The sequence below is a fragment of the Triturus cristatus genome, chromosome 12 (assembly GCF_964204655.1).
Source record: "Triturus cristatus chromosome 12, aTriCri1.1, whole genome shotgun sequence".
Classification (NCBI taxonomy): domain Eukaryota; kingdom Metazoa; phylum Chordata; class Amphibia; order Caudata; family Salamandridae; genus Triturus; species Triturus cristatus.
Genome location: NC_140595.1, coordinates 828,605,307 through 828,623,309, shown reverse-complemented (window position 1 = coordinate 828,623,309; position 18,003 = coordinate 828,605,307). Strand labels below are relative to the sequence as shown.

General features: G+C 46.5%; 1 protein-coding gene across 1 annotated transcript in view; it reads left to right on the top strand.

The window, feature by feature from the left end:
- The first annotated feature begins 6,298 nt into the window (after nt 1-6,298).
- The window catches only part of SAP25 (Sin3A associated protein 25), a 262,512-nt gene continuing 250,807 nt past the window's right edge, over nt 6,299-18,003 (top strand). The window contains 1 exon segment of the mRNA XM_085638087.1: nt 6,299-7,350. Coding sequence (XP_085494213.1) covers nt 7,288-7,350 — 63 coding nt within the window. The 5' untranslated portion in view covers nt 6,299-7,287.

The following is an 18,003-nucleotide window of genomic DNA, read 5'->3' as shown; positions in this document are numbered from 1 at the left end:
ATGTTTCCGAGTTCTAGGCTCCCCTCCAGTCCTCATCACAGGTGGGTGGTGCAACCCCCCCTTATGTTGTAAGTCATGAGTGCCCAGTGTGCAATCCCGGCCGCACCAAGATCTTACCCCACCCCATGAGGCGCTGTGTGGGTAAGGAGGCAGAAATATAAAGAAACCGCCATGATATAAATCCTGCATACATCTGGTCTTTGATTCAAATGCATGCTTAATGCGGCCTTCCACATGTGCATGCAGGGCTGAGGACAAGCTACATGCCCTGAATCCAGATCTGTTCATTCCACTCACAATGTAAATGAGGATTGCTGCTCAACCCAGTATCCCCCCCCCAGGCAATCTCTCCCTTCAACTATCCGCTAGGTCAATCCTCCCCACTCTACTTGGTGCCAGTCCCCTTACACTCACCTCTCCTAGCCCACGTGGCCTCTCCAGCCCCTTCTCTTTCCCCCTAACCTTCTGCCATCCTATGACTCCCCTCTTTCCCCTCCCCGTATTCGTGCCTCCCTCCACTTTCCACACCCGTCTCCTCCTAAATTTGAACTCAATTCTTCTCTTCTGTTCAACAGCTGCAACAATAACTCTCTTTCCACCTCAGATGCACCGACAACTTCTTTCAACCACCATCTAACTCCACCTTTCGCTCCTATACCCCATTACTCCTTCCCCACCCCTCCCTGCCCTCCCTCGCCTATTGCACTCCCTCCGGAACCCATCGATCCTCCCAACATTCCGTACTCAGTCCTACTCTCCTTAGAAAACAAACTAGGATCTCTCATCTCCGCGATCTCCCTGCTTGAAGCCACCATCTCACTCAAGTACAAAAATGTCCACCTTTCCCAACAACCCAATTCCACTGGCAAGCACCCACTTCCCCAAACTTCCCCTTGTTCCTGCGTCCCACAAAGGCCACACTCAATCTGTCTTCTGCCGACATCGCTAATTTACTGGCTAGTTACAAGACTTCTAACGCCATCCCCCTTCCCCTCTCCACTTAAGTCTACTCTGTGCACTATTCCGACCATCTCCTCTGCCAGAACTAAACATCAGCCTTATTCTACCCTGGCTCCCTCATACAGGAACATTATCCCTATCACCCCTATAAGCCCAAACGCCCCCTTCACCAAAGCAGTCTTGTCAGAGTTGAGCTGTTAGCTGCACAACTGCAGATCTGCTGGATATTTCTGACACCAACATTCTTCACAATCTTGACATGCTTCTCCTCACTGGGACCTGGTTCAGCGACACCTCTCACACTATCTTTGATCTTCTGCTACCCACCGACTATTCCATCTTTAGAAATGACAGAACAAACAAAGTGGGGGGAGGTATTGCAATCCTATTTAGAAATTCCCTTCAAGTCAAGGTTTTTCCAAACAGCTCCTTCCATACTTTCGAATGCCTTTCTCAGGAGCTGCAAGTGCAACACTGCCCCCCTGTCAGATTTCATGCCATCTATCACCCGCCCGGTGACTGCTCGTCTTTCTTGGAGGAACTCACCAACTTCGCCAGCGACCAATACTCTCAAAGTGACAGACAGATTTTTCTGGGATAATTTCCACTGGGGCTCCTTGGAAGACTCCGCTGCCGATAGGCTTGCCACTTTTCTCTCAGCTAATGATCTTATCCAACACTGCACGGAACCAACACATTTGAAGGGATCAATTCTTGACCTTTTCATCTCCAAAGCTGATATGCTAACTATTGCTGTCCCTATTCCAGTAGATTGGTCCGACCACTTCCTCATCCCCTTCTCTCATCACCTGTCTCACTCTGTAACTCTTGGCCAACCTGAAAGAACTACTACCTGGTTCCGCAACACCAACAACAGTGACCTTGACATTCTTTGTGATTCCGCCATGCCATCACTTCCCATGTTAGACCCTAACTCGGATGTCAACGATCTCACCTCCCAATGCCTCTCCAGCCTTGCAGTCGAAATTGATAATGTTGCTCCACTTCAAAGCAAAAAGAAAAGACCTATTCCCTCTGCTCCATGGTTCAATAAATCCCTTTATGAAGAAAGGAAGAACCTGAGATTTCTGGAGAAACAATGGAGACAATCTCCATCCACCACTAATCTCGCTACTCTGTGCTCAGCAAGATCAAAATAACACATACACATCTTCCATGAAAAAGCGTCACACTTCAGAACCCTCCTCGACTCAGCCAAAAACAGACCCAAGAAACTGTTTGACCTCATCAAAAATACAAACGTCTCTCCGTCAACCTTCAAGCCGGACGATCCTCCAAAGAAAGCAGCAGAATTTGCTTTATTCTTTGATGAAAAAGTGAAATCATTGGCGGATCAGGTCATTCACCCTACCCCCTAGAGGATCGCAAATCCATGGTTATTTGGCAGAACTTTGACATCATCTCTGAAGATGCCCTGCTTAAATGCATTCTTGAAACAAAACCCTCTAATCATTCTTCCAACACCATCCCGAGTGACATCGCCATTGACTTCTACACCCACACTCTTTCCAATTGGACCAGTCTGGATAACCTCTTCATAAGCCAAGGCTCCCTTCCTGGTGCCCTTAAAACAGGACAGGTTACCCACTTCTAAAAAAAAAAAACTCCGCTAATGCGGACAACCTCAACAACTTCGGCCCCATCACCAACCTCCCTATTCTTGCGAAAATCGCAGAAAGATGTGTAGCGAAACAACTTTCCCTACTTATTAAGGATAACAATCTTCTCGACGAATTCCAGTCTGGTTTCATGCAAGACTGCAGCACTGACACAGCCCTGCTGCAAGTGATCGACGATGCTCTGCGTGTACTTGACTCAGAGGAGTCTTGTCTTCTGATTTTTCTTGACCTTTCTGCAGCCTTTGTCACTGTTAATCACAACACCCTCCTGAACACTTTAAAACAGAGAATGGGCTTGGAAGGCACAGTGCTTAAATGGTTTGCTTCATTCCTCTCGGACAGATCTCAAGTGATTGAAATAGTGAGCAGCCTTTCGTCTTCAATGGTGGTAGGTCAAGGTGTCCCTCAAGGGTCTATCCTCGCACCCACTTTGGTCAATCTTTACTTGGAACCATTGGGAACTCTCCTAAGTAAATGTGGGCTCCTTTACCACCTCTATGCGGATGACACCCAAATTTACCTCAAGGTGTCTACCGCACACGGCATCTCATCCCTCAACACTACTCTCAACTCTATTCAAAACTGGATGTCAGCTCATCAACTCATTCTGAATCCCTCCAAAACTGACTTCCTCCTCCTCCTCCTTCTGTTAAATCTTGGATGGATAAGCTGACTTTACTGAACAACAAACCTATCATTGTCAACAGCGCTAAAGCCCTTGGTGTCATACTTGACTAAAGGCTCAAACTACACTCCCACATCGATTCCATTGCAAAGAATGCACGTTACCAACGGCGCCTTCTCTGGGGGATTCGTCACTTCTTTCCGGAGCAAAACTTAAAAACCTTGTCCAATCTCTGGTTCTCTCTAGATTGGACTATTGCAATCCTCTTCTTGCTGGCCTCCCCAAATCCCACCTTTCCCCTCTTAAATCCGTACTCCACTCAGGAGCTCGTTTTGACTTTGGGGCCAAAAGAAGTAACCACATCACACCCATTTTGTCTTCTCTTCAATGGCTTCCCATCGATGCAAGATCAATCTACAAGACTGCCTGTTTCACCCACAAAGCCCTGCACACTTCCTCCCCTCGATACCTGGCGAATAAACTCAAAATCTGTGGAGGCTCTAGACCGTCTCATAATGCGGAAAATGTACTGCTTGAGCCCCCCACCTTCAAAAAAGAAAGATTGATGGCTCAATCCTTCTCAGGCAGTGCGGTCAGAATCTGGAACTCACTTCCTCCACTACTCCGTACTGATAGAGCGCGGGTCACCAGCTCGGGTTAAACACACACATACCTAATACTCACCTGGGCCCAAACCATTCTCACAAATGAGCCAGCAAACCCCGCTGTTATCAATTTTAAGATTTACCTGTAGTTTTGTTCCACCTTTACCAAGTCTTACCAATTTGATCTCCTTAATAATTCATTTCTCTATGAATCAGGTTTCTGAGATAGTTTAAGGTCGAAAATGACATTTAACTTAAACTTGAAATAACCACAAACTCAAGAAGTTTGAAAACCTTTATCTAAATTAATAGTTTTGTGAGTCAGAATCAACTACAGCTTAAACACATTCTTCCAAGTGGCTAATTAAAGTTAATAAAACAAAGTCATAATAATGATCAATGAAGACGGTACCTGGAAAAGGAAAAGAGAGAGAGAGCTGGTACAATGGCAAGTTTTATATTTTCAGTATTATATTTACCTAAGGTGTAGATTGAACCCAACTCTTGAAGATGGGCCCGATAGAATCTGCCAGGACAGGATGCAGGCAGAGGATTGGACAGATTTGGATCTGGGAAGGTGACCTCTTCTAAGTGCAACGGCAGCGTCACACCCCTCTCTGATACTACTCTCCTCGGGTGTCCCTCTACCGAAATCCTTTTCTAGATGATTAGATTATCGATCAGTATCTCTTTTACTCGAGCAGAGTTTCTGGCAGCAGCAGGGTCTGAGAAAACGTCTCGGACAGAGTCTATAGTAGCATAAGTGTTGCGTCGGTGACGAGTCGGAATGGCAGATCTGACAAAGTCTCTAGCTAACTTACCTCAATTATACTATTCTATATTCATGTACCCCCCCCCCACCAAATTGCAATATTTGTGTTTTCCCCTATTCTGATTGGTCAGGGTGAGGAGGTGAGTTCATCACACCATATTAAAAGTAACAATTTCACTGTGGACTATTGTTCTATATTTCCGCCCCTTAATTTTACTTTCACATAGCTTTATTCCCACCCGCATTTCACATTATGATCATTACAAGTTTATACATTTTATTCAAACTTGTTGCTCTCGTCCGGTTCATTAGTTTGCTTTCCCAGGCGTCTTCGCCCAATGTGGCCTTGGCTGTGATTCAAGTGCGTCATCCTAGTTTCCGGCAAGTTTCTAAGCGCATTCGCACGGATCCTGTGGGGTGTGGGGTAGGGATTTCAGTTACCCTCCGAGGCCCAAATATGAGCTAATAATAAAGTCAGAAAAAGACACGTTAGAATGCGACAATGAATGATTTCACTGTATACCACTTATCTCTACTCTATCTCCATTTACTTATTTAAATCTTCTGCATTAGTGTTTAATAGAACTCACAGGTTTTAGTTCAAGCGATAGCATATGCGTTAACATGTGAGTTTCAAGCGGCCATTTTTAAAGCTATTGCGCAGCTGCAAAGTTTTCCCCCCAAGCTACAGAATGCACCATACTATGTAGATGCAGTAGACGCATGCGCAGTGAAGTTCCCGCGCTTTTTGGCGGCCGTTTTTAGACACTCGGGTTACTTGTTAGTAATACACATAAGAAAGCTTCCCTTAGATACAGTATGTCGTGTATAATGCAATGTTAGTATTTACAAAGTGTGTTGGTTACGTGGTTACATGTTATTTGAGAGGATTGCATACAGGCAAGTTTCTTTTAATACGAAACCTCGCTCCATCAGTACCCCCACCTCTACCCGGACCTCCAAAACTGACCTCAAATCTCTTCTCTTCCAAAGACACTTCCAGAACTAATACCCCCCTTTTCATGTCCCTCAAGGAAGTTCTTACACTGTTGTAAATATGTAATCTATGCCTTTACAATCCTAATCCTAATGTGTTTTTTCGTTTTGTGCGACTGCCACCTATTGTTTTATTTTACTTTTTCATCTATCTCCTTTTTACCTGTCACGTGTAAGTATGTAAATGTCCTTATGTAACGTACTTGGTTCTATTGTGACGCGCTCCGACACCTTTGGGTAAAGTCTGCGCTTTATAAAATTGCAGTAAATAAAATAAAATACAAATGTAAGCAGGCTCAGGGCTCGTGCGCCCTCGTTTACACGTCTGAACACCAACGCTAGCCACACTGGCACTACTGAGAGCAGGAGGCGCTGTGTGCAGGGGAGCGCTGCATGACCCTGTCTCCCCGCGAGGGGGCGCCCGCCTGCAGCTCTTCCACCTGCATAAAACTCCCACCGCCTCTGTAGCTACTCCAACTGAGAACAGGGGCTGCTGGACGCACAGGTGGAGCTGCACTGTGCCAGACATGCCTGCAGGGCCCTGTCTCACCAAGAGGGGGCGCCCGCCTATGCTCTTCCACCTGCACGAAGCTCCCCCGCCTCTGTAGCTCCTCCTTCTGAGGGCAGGGGCTGCTGGGTGCACAGGTGGAGCTGCACTGTGCCAGACATGCCTGCAGGGCCCTGTCTCACCGCGAGGGGGCGCCCGCCTGCAGCTCTTCTGCATGAAGCTCCCCCAGCCTCTGTAGCTCCTCCTTCTGAGGGCAGGGGCTGCTGGTCGCACAGGTGGAGCTGCACTGTGCCAGACATGCCTGCAGGGTCCTGTCTCACCGCGATGGGGCGCCCGCCTATGCTCTTCCGCCTGCACGAAGCTCCCCCACCTCTGTAGCTCCTCCAGCTCGCAGCGCCCAGGAGGAGCTGCACTGTGTAAGGCAGCAACTGTCTGCCACAGGGCTGCAGGACCCGGTATCCCCGCGAGGGGGCGCCCGCCTGCAGCTCTTTCGCCTGCATGAAGCTCCCCCCACCTCTGTAGCTCCACCATAGCTCCAGCTGATGGCAGGGGCAGCTGGACGCACAGGAGGAGCTGCACTGTGCCAGGCATGCCTGCAGGGCCCTATTTCACCGCGAGGGGGCCCCGTCTGCAGCTCTTTCGCCTGCATGAAGCTCCCCCCACCTCTGTAGCTCCACCATAGCTCCATCTGAGGGCAGGGGCTGCTGGACGCACAGGAGGAGCTGCACTGTGCCAGACATGCCTGCAGGGCCCTGTTAAACCGCGATAGGGCGCCCGCCTGCAGCTCTTCCGCCTGCACGAAGCTCCCCCCACCTCTGTAGCTCCTCCAGCTGAGGGTAGGGGCTGCTGGGCGCACAGGAGGAGCTGCACTCCTTTCCTTCTGGACGTGACCCCGCGGTACTACTTCCTGTTTTGGATGCTGCGCTCTTTACAGTCTCCCTGATTGCACTTCCTGCAGCCTGATCTCCCTCAGGGTCGGTGACGTGCAGTCCCGTGACGTCACGGGAGGGGCGAATGAGTATTCGGGGATCAGACCGTTTTAAAAGCTTGAGAGCTGTGGGACTGAAACCTCGTAGAGAGGGGGTGAGGGTCACTCACAGGTTCACGCCGTGCGAGCGTGACAGAAAATGAGGAGTTGACGACCTGTCCCAAGTTTCTTTATTCCTCGATTAGTGCTTTAAATGGACCGACACTTGTGGAAATGCAGAGCACCAGCACTTCTCAAGATGGCGCAGTACTTTAAGGTGAGAGTACCAGCACTTCTCAGTAGCAAACCAGGACTGAAGGTCCATTTGAAGCAGTGCATTATGTGGGTTTGTTTACTATGTGCGTGGGTCTCCTCTGGTTGATGCCCCTCCTTGCTGCATTTCATTGGGCGGTTGTTGTGTCCTTCCACTGAAAAAGAGTGCATGTGTGGCACAGATTATGCTCCTCCATACGGTAGGCCTGAGTTGTTTATGGTGACGTCAGCTATACAGGCTGTATGTAGGCCTGAGACTCTGCAGGGAAGAATTCATATCAGATTCCGCAGCACTGATCTGTGTATTATGAAAAGTTATGACAAAGGCAGTAAGCCTGAATTATTTTATGTGAAAGGATATGTCAAAGCCAGTAGTTCCTCATGGGTGATTGCTATTACATGGTGTAAAGGCCTGTGCACACGTATTTTGTAACACCGACCTCAGGTTCAATGCTGTAGGGAGGAGATCTGCACCCCCCCAGGACCGATATAGTAGGACAAAGTTTCACATTGTGAATGCTCTGGCAAATATAGGAGGGGGTTTTTCATGGAACTGCTGACCAAAAACAATAGGGAGTGGTTTGCATAGTAAACTCTTTGACAAACACAATAGGAAGGGGCTTTACATTGTGAAGTCTATGCCAGACAACCATAGGAAAACATGTTAGATTTTGAACTATTTGCTAAATATTATCTGAATTATCTTTACATTGTGAACTCACTGACACACACCAGTGGAAAGGGTTCAGCACACGTCACTTTTAAGGTCTGGCCACAGTAGAAGTTTGATGCCTCCAAAATGACAGCTAATGTTTATGTCCATACTTTGGGTCTGCCTAAACTTTGTAGGTCTCGCCCAGGCAGTGCATTCTCTCACAGCATCTCCCTCTCTGAGAGAGAGAGAGAGAGAGAGAGAGAGAATCTCGTGTATGGGGATTCAGCACGGCCATCGCTTGTGAGTGGCTCCTTTATGTGTTTGTGAAAAATCATTTCTTTTCATTGGTCAAAAGCTTACATTTGTCCCTCCTTTTGCTCTTTTGGTGACGGCCTGGAGACTGCCCCTGTTACATGCATTAGTTCACAGTGAGCCGTATATGTTACTATTTAGGCACTACTTTTTCTTTTGCCTCATCTTCAAATGTTAATTCCCTGCTCCCAGCCCAACCGTTTTTCATTCACCACAGCCCGCTTTCCATTCACCGGGTGTCCGTAATGTGCTACCTTTAAATTCCTTCCCTTTGACCACCTTCTAACTCCTGCACAGCTTGAGAACGGAGGTGACATCATGGTGCGCACACCCTCCTGCTTTGCTATGCAGCACGTCCGTGACTCAGGCAAGCTGAACAATGGAGGTGACATCATGGTGGGCACTCCTTGATACTTTACCGTGAAGCGCGCCCATGCCTCAGGCAAGTCGACATCGCTGAATATCTGCATTTGTTTTGGGTATGCCTTCGCACGCTCCTTGATGTTAACATAGATGGGCTGCTTCACTTCACGTGTAAATCACTGGAGGGTCACTGTTCCTAATAAAGATTGCCAGCCCAATCGGCAGCTTGAGGTACAGGTGAAGAGGTACCTATCTACATGAATGGTTAAAAGTTAGATACCGAAGGGGAATTCCTCCCATGAGGAGAGTTGCCCTCACACATCCTTGCGGGTGTCATGCTTCATCATTGGGCGTTTTGCTCCCCGTGGGGGTGGCGCTGCAGTCCCCCACAGGCCCTGTGAGAGGCCTCTTTGGCGGAGATCTTTTCGGAGGAACGCCGCAGTGGTGAGTGTGGGTGTGTGTGGATTAGTGCACGTGGGTTAAAAATACAGTGCTGATACCTGTCAAAGTATTTATTCTTGGCTCCGTACGGTATAGTTAAAAACAGGTAAAAAAGAACAGTAAACCCTGCTGTCGATGAGGAGGGCGTGTTCCTTTTTTAGAATTTGAGTGAAATAGTGGCGATAGGTGGTGAGATAGGTCTAATCAGGTCGACATGTCTCACGCCTGTATGGCCCCTAGTGGAGAGGCACAGAGCACATGGCCACGTTTATGTTCAAGTCACGTCGAGCAGACTTGCTTTATTGATCATGAAATATGGTGACTAAGACAGTAAACCTCTCCTTTCACACAGTGATCAACTTTTCAAAGTCTGTATATTTCAATGTATTGATTTTGAAAAGCCTAACATTTATTAATCTTTTTTCAGGGTACGTGGTTTGCACCCGGTTTAATCTGCTGGGCCCCTAAACTAGAAGAATCCATTTTTATTCCACCTCAAACGTGTAACTATGTCATTTTGTTTACAGTATTTAGATGTGAGTGTAGTAAAGTACTTTTAATTTAAAAACATAAAAAACTATTGCTTGGGCATGAATTCATTGTGTGTTCTTGTGTGCTGCTTAGTTCTGAGTTTCTGGCCCTGAGTCAGCCTTTGGGCAGCTCTGCCTCAGTACCCCAAGATTCCTGTTTAACAACGGGAACTCCTTGATAAAAGGAACAGGAAGGGGGTTTCATTGTGAACTCTGAGAAATGCCAGAGGACCTCGTTTTACATTAAGAACCCTGTGATAATTACAATAGAAAGAACTTCTCTTGACAAACCCCATAGGGAGGGCTATCTATTGTGTAGCACTAAGGGATCTGACACAGATCTCTAGCTCAGGTGGTCCTAGAGAGGTCTTTATTTCATTGTGTACTTTTGTAATTTTACGTTAACGAATTTAGTTGTGTGTGAATTAACATTTTCATTTTAAAAGTAAAAACTCTGAGCATTGATTAATTAAGGATTTTTGTGCACTTTGTGGAATTCACTAACTTTTATTTAACCCCTTTAGCAGCTTCAATACTTTCTTGTGGCTTTGTTTTTTTTTAACGTATGCTGTGGCTAATCCATTCCTGATGCAACCCAGTGGAAGTAACTCTGGAATCCCCCCTGACCTTTGCATGTTTGATGACCAATAACCTTTTGAATTTGAATGCTGATAGAACGGAGGTGTTGGTTCTGGGGAATCATCCTTAGACCTGAACCTCCGTTCCACAGTCACTGGCTCGTCGCCCACAGCCAGCCGCGGCTACTAAGACCAAGGATGAGGGCGTTACTATGAATGTTGATCTCACCTTCTTCGCGTGTCAATAACACCTGTGGCACGTGTTACTCCCTTTTGAAGACCCCAAGGACATTTTTCCTTGCCTTTGAGTTGAACGGAGAAGGTTGGTGATCTATGCAGCTATCTTAGGTTAGTGGTTCGTAAGGTGCGCTGATCACCCAGGAGGGTATCGGGCGCCTCGAAGGAATGAACACTGCTGTCTGAGAGGAGCCTAGTTGGAAACCCAGCCTTTCAGTTTCCTTCTGAAATCGGGGCGGGAGGTGGCTTTTCTGATGGGGAAAGGGAGCTCACTCCAGGTCTTGGGGGCGATGTTGGAGATGGTGCAACCTCCTATTTTCGTGCGCCTGGTGCAGGCGATGCGGGCAAAGAGGCGTACAGCCGATCTGAGGTGCTTGGAAGTGGTGTGGAAGTGGATGTGGTTGTTGAGGAAGGTAGGGCCGAAGTTGTGAAGCACCTTGTAGGTGAGGATGAGGAGTTTGAAGGTAGCACGAGTTTGGGTGGGGAGCCAGTGGAGGTGTCTGAGGTGTGTGGAGGCGTGAGATCGAGGAGGCAGGTCGAGTATGAGCCTGGCTGCAGCCTTGTGAACCACTTGAAGTCTGTCAACGAGGTTGCTGGTGATGCTTACGTGTAGAGGGTATTGTGTAGTTTAGTCTGCTGGTGATGAGGGTTCGAGTTAATGTTCTGCGGGTGCCCAGTAGAAGCAATTTAAAGATTTTTCTGAGTATCTTCTGTGTATGGAAGTACATGGCAGCCACGATGTTGACTTGGCTGCCCATGAACATCAGGTGTGATACACACGTTCCTTGTAAGGTTGATGGGATGTGTGCAGGTCCGATAGTGTTGGGCCACCAGATGTGTGGTCCATAGAGAGGTGCTTGCCCAACAGTATCACTTCTGTTTTGTCGCCATTGAGCTAGAAGCAGTGCCCTCTCATCCCGTCTGCTATGTCGGACTTGCACGCTAAGAAGTTGGCTTGTATGGTACATGTGTCCTCTGAGAGGGAGAGTATGTGTTATGTTATTTGTATTTGTAAATCGCACTATTACCCGTGAGGGTATCCTATTGTTGTGTGTCATTTTATCCTGTATAGATTATAGGAATGCAGCCTTGTGTGGCTTACCTAATACCATATCTCTCACCTTGAGATTGTGCAAAATGCAGCAACCTTCTCTGTTGCGTAATTTACCTCAGAGCACTTCTGTTAATTCCCAGTTGGACTTCCTTCCCCTATTACCACCGAATAAATGGGTAGTGTTTAGAACTCTCTGCATGGAACACAGACACTTACTGGCGCTTGTTTGGAGTATCTGTCAAATTGTGGACTCTTATCTCCCTCTGCCCATCAAAAACCACGCCAGTCTTCCGTCTTGGTTTCTTAGGATCACCTTTAGTTACGGCCGGGAAACCTGCGGAAGATTCGCATGCAAAGACACATTCAGCAAGTCTTAAAGCATATCTGACTGCGCATAGCTTATATACATTTCCTCTAAAATTAAATACAGTAGTTGACTCTTGGTCACATTCCGTTGTTCACCGCAAGCACATCTGCTGATCATCAGATTGACACCATCCTGTGTGTAATGGGAGCGTCTGTTATTCATGCCTGGGCTAACCACTAACTTCCCTCGAGGCCATATATGCTCAGCTGAGTACGAAGGTCTGTAGGATATTTCTTGGAACTGTGTGTGTTCTTTTTACCAATGGTCGTGGCCCCCCACCCGTGACTAGCTCATGTACTGAAACTCTAGTTTCAGCACATATTTGACTGGTTTGTCTATTTCTGTCTTGCATATCTTGTTTGTACACAATGGAGTCTGTTCACAAGATGAAGTCACTGTAGACATTTCTATTTCCACATTCCCCCCTCTTGTCGATTGATCAACACTTATTTGATGCTGGTGATCCCGTGGCTGTGCCTCATCTCCACACGACCATTAATCACTTCAGCCTCAACTTCATCGCATGGCACTACTTTATATACCCTACCCAAACTGTCCATCAACCTAATTTTTTGTTCTAACGGTATTAATGCCTTTTCTGCCCGTGTTTGCCATCCCTCTCTGGCAGCATTGTAGTAATATCTGGAAGTAACAGCAGCATAGCTGTAGTACTATTATGGTGGGCTGGAGGGCTTTAAATAACCCTGACATCGAGAATGGTAACCATGAGAACCACCCGCAAAACCAATCAGTAGGTTTAGTTTGTTCCGTTGCCATGTTTTCTCTCAGAGTGTGCAAAGCTAGCATTGCATTGGGTAGGGTACCATTGTCTTCACCATTTCGTGGAATGAACGTAAAGCAGGAGTAGCCAATCTTGGTCCACACTCCTCCTTCCATGGCCGTTAGTAAGACCAGTTCAACACTATGCTGCATCACCATTGTTCTCATTGCCCTTAATTCTTCTCTGATAGCATTAAAACCATTATCTGTGCCGTTGACCAACAGCTTTAGTTCATATCTCGTCTGTTGCAGCCATCTGGCATTGGCCACTGCTTGAAACACTGGAAACAGTCCCCAGGGGGACATACTTGTACCACAAACCTCACGTTCGGAGAACAGTAGAAACTCTTCTGGCACACCTTTCATGTCCAGGGCAAATGGCTGACGGATGTGCCTGTTTCACTTGTGTGTTAGGGCATGCTTTCTCTCTTGTGCATGCGCATAAATGTTATCCACTGTAACATTTTCATGCAATGGTACCACCAGCGTTTGGGGCATTAGCATAACAAAAGAACAAACACCTAGCCAACTTTTGGACAATTGATAATGTGCTTGTGTACATCATGCCCAGTACGTATCTATCAATGCTACTGTTCCTTTCTGTAAGCTTTGAAGGTCTAATATTCTCTTACAGTTTTTGTTTCTTCCTACGAGCTCTGTCCCATTCCCTCAAAAAATTATAGTGTAATTCAGGGGTGGTAAAATATGTATTGGTGCTGGTAATGGGTCAAAACGTGTCATACCAGTGACTTCTTGGTCCCATAGAGGGCTCCATATATTGTTTGTTGTATTGTATCTATCTATCTAAACACACAAAAACGAGGGCCAGGGGAGGTTTTGAAACCTGCAGGAGTTTTCTCCCCAAATACATATAATACCCACAAAGTAATCTTCTGGGTCTAATGGAGAGAGGAGAAGGAAAAGAATAGAGAGAATTGGTATGCCTAAATGTGGGGTATTCCCTTTTATATACGAATTCCCTCACCCACCAAAGGTGGCATCCTTCATCATAGGGAACCTCCTCGCACCGTGATGCCTAGTCAAAGTGGGGACTACACCCCCCTCACTAAAGGGAGGAGCTCCAGGAGGTTTTGAGAGGGATAATAAATACCTTTCTAATGAGTGTAAAGTAGTGCCACTTGTACTAACAGAACAGTCACGACTGGGGAGAGAAATCGCTGAGTCTCACGCCAAGGCCTGAGTCGTGGCCTTAATTCCAATGCTAGCGGGAGACTGGCAGCGGATCCCTACTTTGGACATGTTGTGGACCACTGGTGGTTTATCTATTTTTCTATCATTTCACATTGCGCCCTTAAGCAGGAGCATTTGTTACATAAGTCCTGAGGAATGCTGCGACACCTTTGAGGAGGGTCATAGGCAGAAACATGTCAACCTACTACTCTGAGAAAATCCAACGGAAGTAACCTCGCCCGTCTGCTTTCTTATTTGGGTTTTAATCCTGACTCAAGGACACATGAATAAAATCCTGTTGCGCACCTTGGAGCCGGTTTTAGATTAAATTCTTTTCACTCACGCCCTTGTCCCCTCACCACTTTCCACTCATTAGAAAGGTATTTATCATGCCTCTGAAAACATCCCTGAGCTCCTCCCTTTAGTGAGGGGGTTGTAGCCCGCACCATGACTAGGCATCGAGGTGCGAGGAGGTTACCTATGATGAAGCATTCCACCTATGGTGGGTGAGGGAATTCATCCTTAAAAGGGAATAACCCACATTTAGGCATAGCAATTCTCTCTATACTTTTCCTTCTTCTCTCTTCATTAGACCAAGGAGTTTACTTTGTGATTGTATCTATCTGTGACATTGAATGATACTTCCTATAGTACTCTGGAGGGACATATTGCGACGGAGTTATAAACCCAGCGTCTCCAACTGTGGTTGGCTCCCGAAAGGTATGTGTAGGTTATTCTTCACACTACTGCGCCGTGATATTTACATCTATTTTGTTGCCATTGGTGCAATGTCCTTGTGCGCTTCGTCCTCGCACTGCTGTGGTGTTCATTTTTTCTGTACTAAAATTGTACTTGGAATACTGTATCCGGCCCCCAAAGTGGCATTAATGCTAAAAGACCCCTTGGATCTGTTCTTTCTTTCACTCTGATTATCTCAGTGGAATCTGCGGCACGTGGTATTAGCGAGCAAATAAAACATAACATGTTGGAGTGTTCTCTATCAGTGGTGTGTAAACTACTATTCCAAGCATTCCCCATCCATGATGTATGTAAAGAGTACAGCAGAGTCTCGTTTTGTCGCTTGGGTGATCGACAGATACATTCCTGCCATCCCTAGGGGCTTGTGGCGTCACAGTTGCATTGTTACTTAGCCGATCCTTATTTCGTAGGGAGGGGATCAGCAACATCTGAAAATGACTATCTAGCCAGCTCTCACCCTTTGTTAGAGCGAGAGACAACATCACAGACAAAAACAATAAGCAGCATGAATAAACACAGTATTACTGAGTCTCTTACCTCTCCCTCGCCTTTCTCCTGGGGAGGAAGGCTTTTGTACTGACGGGGCTTGAAAAATCATAACAATTTCACTAGACCTGCAGGTCTAGTAACTTTAATAATCTACTCAACCTAACTGTAATATACTAGACCCGTGAACTGGTCTCAAATTGTGTGATTCTAGGCAAATATTTTGTCTTATGGAGCCGCCTTTTTCTTTATCACATAAGAGAGCACTTTCAAATATGCAAGTTCACTATTTCTGCTCTGCTAAAAAAGTTTTATTTACTAGACTAAATGTTTCCTCCATGTTTAACAAGAATCAAGCCAATATATAGGGTACACATGATTTCTGGTTTGCCTCTTAGTTCACTAATATCATTGTCATCTGGGCAGGAGCAGTAATAATTCCCAGTTCATGTTTAAAAACTCACTTTTCATAAATATATTACCAAAGCATGATGTGGTAGTGCATTGCCATTTACAGATAGTATACTTTCCATTGAAATGGCCACAAAACTTTCCCACTAACATGTAGTTTTACCGTAAATAGCGCATAAACTATTTTTGGAAATTGGGTTTCAGCAAAAATATTTAAAATGTGCACATCACCGGGGGGCGTGGCTTGGACGGCAGTGGAGATGGCCGCCTGAATTAGTCACTCCGTCGGACCGGGGGAAAACGCTGTCCTTCCCGAGCCCTGCGACCGACTGATCGTGCATCAGGTGGCGCAGGCACCGCCTTGCAAGGTGTCTGGAGTTTGGGGAGCCCTCTGTATTTGACGGCGGAGGCTGAATAGTCGACTTTTGAGAGGGATTCGCTTCACGACGCGCTACGAAGAAAATAACAAAATGGCGCCTACCTGAAGGTCTCGATTAGATGGTCCCGTTCGGCTGACCCGACGTCTCACGGCAGGTACATAATTATCTGCGGAGCATAACTGCTCACTCGCGCTGAGGTCGCATTGATGCCAAGGTACTTTCAGCATCTTTAGTAACTTTGGCGAGCTGTATGTTAGTTTACCGGCATGCCTGACTTCAAGATGGCGGCGAGGCTGAAGGGCTTCTGGCTACACTAACGTCTATTAAAACTCAGACATCCAAAATTATCGTTTGTCCTCGAGAGACCAGCGTGAGTCCAGCGCATGCCATGGGTCTGCTTGTGAATCGATTGATGTCCTCTTACAGCGCCATTTCAACATCGTAATGCCATTTCATTTAAACATGGCTCGTGTCTTAACAACTGGTAGCAGCCTTGACACTCCTGTTTTTCCCCTCTGCTGGAGTCCTGTCTTTGAGCTCTGATGCTCTAGTGTGTGCTCTATCTGTTGCGAATTGCGGAGGGAGGGAGTTGCACACCAAGCTCTATCACACCAAGCGCTGTGCTCTATCGGTGCGAATTGCGGAGGGAGGGAGCTGCACACCAAGCTGGAGACAGGATTGTTCTCTTTTCCGGGTGCATCTGTACAAGCTGCTATTCTACCTGACACCACTGGCTACCTACTTGGATCAATACCCTTTATCTGCGACATACTGCTACACTGCTACACTACCTTCTGTCGGCTAATCCTACCACACCTGGGCAAATTAAAGGCAATCAGCATGTGTTGTGGCCACCTGGCCCACTGGAGCTTCATAAGTACCCACATTATGACCACGCATCGCTACAGTGAGCCGCTACTATCTTTATGGGGTCCTTTTTGAGACTTTCTTTTCTTCCAGCACGGCGCTTTTGGGAGTCCCTAGGCAATTTCATTAACCAAGCAGACAACCAACTAATTATCCAATTAGATACCACAACCTAAAAATCTTTAAAATGTCTGACCGCGATTCTAAGTTGATGCACAAAAGAAATAAAGGTGAACCCTCACAGTCAGATTCACCCATCAAAATGAAACCAGATATCAACAGTACATTGGACCTAATCCTTAAAAAGCTGGCTGATGTCCATGAGTTGGCCAAATCAACCAAACAAACTACAGATACTATACAGTTGGAGATAACGGCCATTAGAGCAGATATGAACACTGTGAATAACAGACTTTCTGTAGCTGAACAGAGGATCAGTGATGTTGAGGACATCGTAACCAAGTCATGTACTGAAGCAAAATCCTTGAAGAATGTGTCGTCTATGCTCATGAGACAGACAGCTGAGTTGGAAGACCGTAATCGGAGAGGCAACATCCGAATCCTTGGTGTTCCGGAGGGGTCGGAGGAGGCTCTAGGCTCTTGCTTAGCCTTTCTAGAGGACTGGATTCCTAAGTTTACTGGCATAACGTTTGATCATCCTTCAGAGCACACAGAATCCCTTCATTTAAATCCTCATCAAGGCAGGGGGTCCGTCCAATCATCTGTAAGCCTCTGCGATTTCGACAGGTAGAAGCAATACTTAGCTATGCCCGGAAAAACCATCAACTCATCTGGAAGGGTCACAAAATTATTTTTACCCAAGATTTTTCGAAGCCTACTGTTGATATGCGTAGGGGTTTCCTAAATCTAAGGGACAAGTTGAGGAGCAAAAGTATCCTGTTCTCTTTTGTTGGCCCTACTAGGTTTAAGACCACTGATGGGGGAAGACACCTCTTTTTCAACGATCCCAGAGACCTTGCGAATTATCTAGTGGGCCCTCCTACTCAGGACATGGACTCATCACAGCTCTCTGCCAGTAAGAGGAAGTCCTCACCAGGTCCGGCGTAATGCGTGCACTGATTCCATTGTATCTCTTAACATTGTTCCCTCCAGAAGATCCGGGTTATTGCATCTATTTATACGTAATTTGATATTTTGTACACGTCCTTTATTGGTTGTGATGGTATTTGGTTGGGATGGTATTTGTTTCTATTTAGGCTTGCATTTTAGCCGAAGGTTGGTTGAT